This window comes from Myripristis murdjan, chromosome 9, assembly GCF_902150065.1.
Source record: "Myripristis murdjan chromosome 9, fMyrMur1.1, whole genome shotgun sequence".
Taxonomy (NCBI): domain Eukaryota; kingdom Metazoa; phylum Chordata; class Actinopteri; order Holocentriformes; family Holocentridae; genus Myripristis; species Myripristis murdjan.
The window spans coordinates 35,303,913-35,312,826 of NC_043988.1; the positions used below are offsets into that span (position 1 = coordinate 35,303,913).

Consider the following 8,914-nt stretch of genomic DNA (forward strand, 5'->3'; position numbering starts at 1 on the left):
TGTGTGTAGGGTGTCATGTTATTATAGTGGTCTGATGACCTCCTGTGGGTGTGTGTGTGTGTGTGTCCACTCAGCTGGACATTTCCTGTTTTATCACCAGAAATTCTCCATCTTCTGTTATTTCTCTTAAGTCTGCTGTCTCATGTTTTGTGCGTCAAACACACACACACACACACACACACACACACACACACACACGGTGACGCTGCGCTGTAGTTTCCAGCGGTTGGTCACTCTCTCAGGCTGATCCAAACTCTTTACTGTCAGTTTTCTGCTTCATCGTTTCATCATCAGAGCTGTGAGGCCCTGGACTGCAGCACTGGCCTGTACTTTTCCACTCAACACACACACACACACACTCACACACTCATATGCAGACAGAACTACAGCTGCTGGTGCTGAAGCGCCACCTGGTGGACAAAGCAGCAGCAGCAGGCCTGTCAGTTAAAAGGTGATAAACATGATGACAAATTAATAAAATCCACTTTTTAGTGACGAGACAAAAACCTGCAATTCAAAAAGCTATTTATTTCAAGTTTTATGAGAAGCAAACAGTGCAACCTTTGCTAAAAAAAACAAACAGTTTACATATAAAACATTATATTTTACAGTGCAGTGATAAAACAGGTAAAACCCATCAGTCAGACCTACAGGACGCATGTGGAAAATGACAAAGCATGAAAACCTGGTTCATGTTCATTCCAGTTTATGACAACAACAAGCAGCTTCCAGAGGTTAACTGCACTCTCTTTAAAAATCAATGGCCAGACTGGAGCAGCACAATGAGGATGGTTCAATATTGTGATGCGCTTATAAATTAGAATCATGATTAAGAAAAAAATAATAAATGGTTTAAAAAAATAATCCTCTCTCTCCTTTTTTATTGCATGTGAAGATGCAGTGCTACATTTTAAATTTAAGGTTTTGGGATGAACACTTTAAATAAACCCAGCCTGTCCTGTGCTGGTGTGTGTGTGTGTGTGTGTGTGTGTGTGTGGGTCTACATGGTGGTGAAATCCCCTCATTAGCTGCTGGATTTGTATCTCTCTAGTCACTTCCACAGCAAAACCGCTCCCGAAATAAACACTTTTAGCACAGAAACCAACACCAACACAGAGAATTTTCACAAAAAAAAAACAAAAAAAACCACCTGGTACCCATTTTTTGCGAGGAAATTAAACGTCTCTTTTGTTAACTTTCCTATTTGAATTGGAAAGCAGATCCAGCAGGTAGTGTCTGCAGGGAACCTCTGCACAGTGACTTTACACCAGGAGGAAACAACCTCATAGCACTTTGACAAGTAATTGTAATTACACAAAACTTAACTTTAATTTTAGGGCTCATTTTGCTGCACTATGGAAGTGAATGGAGATATAAATCCAGTGTTGTGGAACAACGGAGCAGCTAATGAGGAGATCTCACCACCATGTGGACACACACACACACAAAGTATAGGTTGAATTTTATGAATTTTAAGACACATCCCAATGCCCAATAAGAATGCTGCTGAATCAAAAAAATAACAAAAATACGTTGCAGAGCTGAACAAATAGATCCGCACACCCAAAAGCTCTTAGGTGTGAGGATCTCTCAGTTCAGCTCCATACAGGTTTACTCATTTGCATGTTTTTTATCCGACAGGACACCGACTGCACACAGCTTCTCTGTTCTTTGTTGTAATGCAGTTGACAAGTTGTTATGCAGGCGACCGCATCCTGACAGGCTGTACCAAACAAGTTAAAAAAAAAAAAAAAAAAAAAAAAAAAAAAAAAAGCCTCAAACTAAGTGAATGTCTGATGTGAAGCTCAGACCGGGGAGCTCCTGTTCACTTCACCTTCACGATGCAAAATCTTCCCCCAACATTTAAATTTATGAAAATGGACGTCAGGAACTCGGCGTGAAGCGAGCGCTGTCTTCACATGTCGCCTCGCAGTGTAACTGTTGCTCCCTTCATTTGCATAGCAGCACATAACAACAACAACAACAACACACACACACACACACACACACACACCTGGACAAGATGGCGTCGTGATGACGAGGCACTTTGGTACATCATGAGGGTTAAGGGGGCATGCTGGAGGGATAACAGATTTTAGGTTAAAAGTGCATAAAACAGTGAAAAAGCTTAAACAATACAGGGAATAAATACATCAAGTTCATATAAAGTAGACATAATATTCAGTATTTTGGTCTTAGTTAAAGTTAAAATAAATCCATAATGTTAGAAACCAATAAACTGGGAAGGCTCACAGAGGTCTCAGGCCATATTTTGGGCTGAACATAACGGTATATATATATTTTTCAGGATTTCAGACCTGAGGCGAGGCTCATACTCCAGTTTTTAAGGCATTAAAAAGTTTAATGTTTAATTTCCATGAGGTGGTGCTTTATCTAGCATCCAGCAAACTATTATCATTATTGTTCACTTTGCCATCGGGCAGACTTTGACCTGTGATAACATTATAAACTCTGCACACACACCCTGAGAGGCCTGCTCAGCCTCCTGAGTCGCACTTTAGTGGCTCGATATTAAAGAACTGGCACAAAAACGCTGACCTGAACTGTTGCTCTCTCTGTTTTGGCACAAGGTCGAGCCGATTAAAGTCCACTGCTGCTTCAGTTTCAGTGTTTGCACTTTCTCAGGGACTTTTGGATCCAGCCTGGTCGTTCCCAGGGCTCATCCCTGTCCATGTCCCGGGACAGCAGCACACAGAACCCAGATTAGCAAGTTGATACCCAATTCTTTTTTCTTTTTTTTTTGTACATGCAGAGTGTTTCGGTTTGTGCCAGAAGAAACAGGATCCAGATTTCAGGCTCAAGTTTCACAGTTCCCTGTTCACTGTGCAAACATGTTAGGAGCAGGTTGTGTGTGTGTGTGTGTGTGTGTGTGTGTGTGTGTGTGTGTGGGCAGACTCAGTCAGGGCTGGCTGTTCCTGACGAACAGGAGGAAGATGATGATGCCCGTCAGCAGCAGCATCATCATCACCACAGACGTCAGGAGGAAGGCCCGACACGCCGGCTGGCCCGTCAGTCTGAACAGAGCTCCGCCCACTGCCCCCGCCTCTGCCCCGCCCCCTCTCAGGCCCCCTGCAGGCGGGCTGGGCAGCCCCACGTCCAGGGAGCGGCCGAACGACGTCAGCGACCTCTGACCGCACTGGCGACCTTCAGATGACCTTCAGACAGAGAGAGAGAGAAAGGTCATGAGCTCCATGTGGCCACAGCATCAAAACCAGCCGTCATCACAGCATCATCGAGCTCAGGCCTGTCACACTCATCAGGGGGTGGAGCCGCGATCGCCCCGATGAGACCCTCACAGGGGCCCAAATATTTTTTTACCAAGGTCAGCATGACCCAAGTCGACACATGGACACTTTAGGAAACTTTCTGATTTATTATTTTAAATCAATTTGTAGCCGACCAGTCAAATTAGAGGCTGCGTGTTGGCTCATGAAAATAACATAATGTAGAATTACATCAAGCAGAAGAGAGAAATACAACAGACAGCCTCCACACTGGATTACCTCAGAGGAGCTGCTGCTGTCGGCCAATCATTGGGATGAGGATTAGCCTTGATATTTTAGCTTTATGACTTTAACAATATTGCATGTGTCTGCTGAAGAAAAAGGAATCTCTTAAAGAGCTCGTAATGAATGTCCCCAAAGTACTTCCATCAACCCCTCTGACCTTTTGACCTGCAGCTTTCCTTTGTTGCGGACGAAGCGGATGCTGTAGACCCTCTGCATGGCGGCCGGCAGGTAGGACAGCACGTCCGAGTCCGTGGCCAGCTTCGGCAGCCCGAGGGTGGGCAGCGGGGTGAGGCCACGGCACAGCGGGCACTGGATGACGTTGGGCTGGGTCGACTTGACGTTGATGCGGGCCAGGCACTCCAGGCAGAACGTGTGCTTGCACTGAAGCATCTTGGGACAGCGGAAGACATTGTTGAACTGGCTGAAGCAGATGGCACACTCCAGGTCCGGGCAGGACATCTCCTCCGAGGACGGGCAGAGGCCTGGGGACGGGACGACGACTGACACCTGGGACAGGTGTGTGGATGGGTCAGCGTAGGGGTTTGGGGTGGAGTTTCCACCCAGGATGGGCTCTAGGGTGGGTCCTAGAGGTAAAGAGGAGACTGGAGTTTGGTGAGGATAAGGTTCGGATGGTGGGCTGAGACTAAAGCCTGGATCTGAGGCCGGGGGCAGTGAGGTGAAGGGGCACGGGATCACGTTTGGGTTCAGGTCTTGGGCTGATGGAGCTTGAAAGGGAGGCAGGTCACCGTTTCGAAGTGTGTGGGAACTATGACCCGTCTGGATGATGGGATGAGAGGGTAAAGCTGCTGACAGGGACGGGCTGTGGGTGTCTAGATTTGAGTTGGGGGCTGTAAAGAGGGGTGGGCTAGATATGAAGGAGGGAGTGGCACCCTCATGTGGCGAGAGGCAGGAGTTCAGGGTTGGATTTGAGTAGGGATTCATCACTGGGGTTTAGAAAAAAAAAAAAACAGATGGAGGCAGGAGCAAACAAGGGAAAGATGGATGTTGTGCCTTTAGCTGTCAGTAGAGGCAGCAGAGAGCGGTGCTCTGAGACTCATCGGTGAATGGAGGGATGATGAAGGGCTGATGGTCGTACGGCTTCAGTCTCCAGCGCTCAGAGGCCCAAAGCGAGGCTCAGAGTCTGCAGAGGGAAAACGTCATCAGCACGTGTGAAACGCAGCAGGGCAACTTTCTGAACCAGCTCCACTGATGACGAAAGAGAGACTGACTGAGCTTTTATTTCTGAAACCGCAGCTACAGGGTTCAGCTTTGTAAAAAAGAAGTTTTACCATCTGCCTGAACACTTTCACTGTGCAGAGTTACTCGTCTATTATCGTTTGCTGTTTACATGGGCTAATTAATCCAATTATCAGCCTGACTCTACATAAGACGACGTTCTGATTACACAGGATTCTTCTACACTACTTCATTCATATTCTCATATGGGACAGTATGTAGTCCCAGTTTGTCATCAGTGTTGCTAACATGGTTTAACTTGCACATCATACAAAACACTGCTTACAAAAAAGAAATACATCTTCACATAAGTATATTCAATATTCAACAACAGCATATACAATCAAGCAGCTTAAGTGGTGTTTGTGTTGCAACAAAAAAATAAAACAAAAAAAACAACAAAACTTGATAATGTTGTTGAAGATATGAGTAAAATGCCTTTCAATTACCTGATGAAGATCAGACTACTGCATGTCTTAATGAAAGTATTGCTTATTCTATATTATACTTAAGACATTACTTTTGCATAAAATATTTACACATTCAGACCATTCATGTATCAGTATCTTACTCAATTGTCTACAAATTATCATAAGACCTGTTATGTGGATTCTTTTTTGCATCATACTTTCTCATACTTTTGTTAGGGCAATTTTGAGATTAACAGATTCAAGCACATTCAAAGAAGTTGCTCATGTATGAGAAGTTGAAGGCAGTAAACTAACTGTCTGTATGGATTTATGGTCGAGATATTTTGGGTAGCTGTTCAAATAGCCCATAAATCAATGGCTTTCCACCTCACTTATAGGGAATAGCAGCCGAATCTGATCTATTAGCCATCTTTATCTCATTTCCTCTGACTTGTGTTGTTACACTTTTACCCCTGAGACAGTTTGAGCCTGTGTCTGAACTGCAGCCAACGAATGTGAGCAGGTTATAGGTTACACGGCGTCAACAGGACATGAATTTGCGTTGTCCGTTCTATTTACAAAGGAACATGCCAATGCAGTATGCAAAACAAATGGCCTCCAATGTTGAAGTGCGACTCAAAGGACGGTCTATTAAATTAAAAAGCAAAACATCCAGCAGGGATCACCTCGGCCTTTTAGATTTGCATAAAAATCATAAACTGAGGAAGGCCATCTCTTCTGCACTGGAAACCTTTATTACCTTGAGAATGTCTCTCCTGTGCTTTGCATCTAAATTTTAACATCGTATTCTGAGACTCCATATACTGCATCTCATTGCACGCTGCTATTTTTGCTGCTCATGTCGGTGGAACTGACACGCTGCAAATACAAAGTGAAAACTCATGCACAAGGTTCCAGTTTCTTTCTTTTTTTTTTTTATCTCCATCAGATTTACAGACTCCATCTCTACTGTTTCCACAGTTCTGGATCAGACTGATTTTGCTGAAATTCAGTATAAAAAAAAAAGAAAAGAAAAAAAACTAATTTCTATGTATATTTGTACTTCATCTTCTAGGCTACTTCTAATCAAGCAGTTGTTGTGTTTTTCTTTGTATATTTAAATCTAGGAGTGTAGTTTATTTGTTTAGAATAATTAATAATAGAATTTCATAAAGCTCTGAAGCGCTAAATAAGGTTTATTATTACATTGCTTTGTTTTTTTTTTTTTTTTTAGTCTTAGTCATATATTATTCTAATAGTCTATATTTGCATTGAGGTTTTATATTTTTAATCCAGCCATAGGAACAGGAAGTTTGTACTTCTACTGTTCCTCTAGACAACATCAATGATAACAACACAATGCCATGCAGATTACTCCGATACCTATTCTTTACAGATGGTGTACAACAAAACTGCATTTCCTGGTATAAAATAAAACAATAAAAAAAAGGAAATAGGATGCAGACACCAGATATTTGCACATAAAGGTTTCTGTGTGCTGGCAAGTCTTCAGCTATCAGTGCTCATGCAAAACACACCTGACCAGCAAATCTACCTGCTGAGCCCATGTCAGCTGGTGTGCATGCAGCAGCTCCTGGCTTCCTCCTCTGTTTAAATTCCACACAATCAAGAGGGACAGGAGGAGAGGACAACCACATATATTTTTATATTAAGATTTTATCACATTTACAGTTACTTCAGAGAAACACTAAGTACAGTATCATATTCACAAAATCTCATTAGAACATTTTCAGGCTCTAAACTTTGCTTTTGCCTTTAGTGCCTTAATTGCTATCCACATCAGGGCCAGCTGAAGCCTACTAGGGCAAATCCTGCTCAAATGTTACCAAGAATTAAATATTTGAGGTTTTCCAAGAAAGAAAGGGGGAAACAAAATCACATAAAATTGCAACCATGTCCTATATATATATATATATTTTTTTTTTAGTTCATTTCTGGTGTTTTTGCAGGCATAAAAAACTATTTAAATGGGAATTTTAAATGATCAAATTTCATATGGAGACCCACTGAGGAGAAGGTCAGCCAATAGCTTTGCAAAGCAGGCCTTATTTTAACCCCAACATGTAGGCGAAGTTACATTACATTACGTCCACTCCCTTCTCTTGGTATGGGGTCGCCACGCCAAACACCATTTAAAAATTGGGTTAATTTACTTCCCATGTGCTTAAGGGTGCGGAAAAGTGCTTGGTAGAATAATAATTAAGACATTTTACGAATGCTTAGGAAGGGTCCTTTCATTCGGCATAAAGCTAATACACTAAGCAACACTTCTCTTACAGAAATTCATACTTTTAGAAACGACTCGCCATGACCACCCTCCTCTTCTTTCACCATTCCACACCGTGATGCGCGGTAGTGAGGCTTGTGAACCAAATTGAAAAAGGTGGCTTTTACTTACTACCGAAATAAAATGCTGCTATTACAGCACAAAATATCTATGCCGCATTCATCAAAAGACCCCAGGAACCACAAAAATAGTTTCAAAGCGTTTTACCAACTATGCATTTTAAGCCGTTTATCAAGACAACATTAAAGTGGCAGATTTTTGAACGCAGTTTGGTGAGGAGCTCATACCTCCGTAGACAGCCGCTGCTCGCTCATCCCACACAGGACCGTCATCACAGCGGGTCCGTTTCTCCCGGAGCTCCGATGAATCTGCCGCACCGTGACGGCTGCTTTTTGTGTTTTGTTTTGGTTAATTCAACTTCTTCTCCTCTGTTCTCTTCTCTTCTCTTTCTCCCTTTTTGCGGTAGTGGCTGGCATTTGAATAGCTGAATGAAACAAGGAAGCTGCCTAGTCAAATCACCTGCTGGCCTGGCTCTCTGTGTAAACTCCAGTTTGCAGCACCTGAGGCCAGTTAGGGCTGATTAAAAGTAACAGGTTGCCCGAAAAAACGGTTTATTTTAAGCGCTTATTGGCTCCTCCAGTCAATTGTTCACATTTTATCTGATGTTTTTGGTGATATTTCCAAAGCTATAAATTTGTCAAAGAAATAAACACAAAAATGTGGGCCCTATAAAAAAGAAATGCTTCAGAGTTCAGGGGTGTTGGAGAGCAACTGCTTGTACCTGGACTGTGGAGGTTTGGAAGTTCAAGCCAGCCATTATTTTAAACATAAATTCAACAGATTGTAGGACTTATTCTGACTCATTCCTCTGCACAGTGTGTGAGGCAGGGGCAGGGCAGTGGAGGAGCCATGTTGGACACAGCCGCTAACATTCAGCTCTTTTTCGTTCAGAGCGAGGCAAGAAAAACACCAGATATGTCTTTTTATGGACTTCCAACAACTATTGAACACCGAAGAAAGAAAAGAAAAAGAAGAGACAGAGAGGAACGTGTCTGACCGATGAAGAAAGATATTGACGGTGTCAGTAATTTAGCTAAATCCCCCACCGAGACTCTCGCCATCTTCGATTTGATGAGTCACTCTAGCTAGCTAACTTGGCTAACTGCTTCTCCAGCTTGGCCTCCAGGTAAGAGTTTTACACAACTTCACAAAAACAAAGGCCTGAATGACTGCTGAATAAAAAAAAAAAACCTTTGCTGCTTTCATTTTTCAGAGGTACCAAAGTGTCATATATTTATTTGCACATCTATTTACCTCGTGTTAGACTACTTGGCACAACCAGCGAGCTAGCTAGCATGACTAGGACGTCCTTGTCTCTCTTGTCTGTGTATTAACACAGACAAGAGAGACAAATGCATCTCATACATACA

General features: G+C 42.8%; 1 protein-coding gene across 2 annotated transcripts; it reads right to left on the bottom strand.

Annotated features, from left to right (window-relative positions):
• Nucleotides 1-507: 507 nt before the first annotated feature.
• Nucleotides 508-8,034, bottom strand: LOC115364876 (uncharacterized). Of its 2 annotated transcripts, XM_030059538.1 has the most exons (4): nt 7,772-8,034; nt 6,715-6,783; nt 3,688-4,671; nt 508-3,176 (listed from the first exon to the last, which is right to left on the bottom strand). In XM_030059538.1, exons 3-4 carry the CDS (start codon nt 4,470-4,472, stop codon nt 2,921-2,923), a joined length of 1,041 nt encoding a protein of 346 aa, XP_029915398.1. In that variant the 5' UTR covers nt 4,473-4,671; nt 6,715-6,783; nt 7,772-8,034; the 3' UTR covers nt 508-2,920. The 2 variants fall into 2 exon arrangements, with proteins under 2 accessions (XP_029915398.1, XP_029915397.1); XM_030059537.1 differs by lacking the exon at nt 6,715-6,783.
• Between the last annotated feature and the right edge of the window lie 880 nt (nt 8,035-8,914).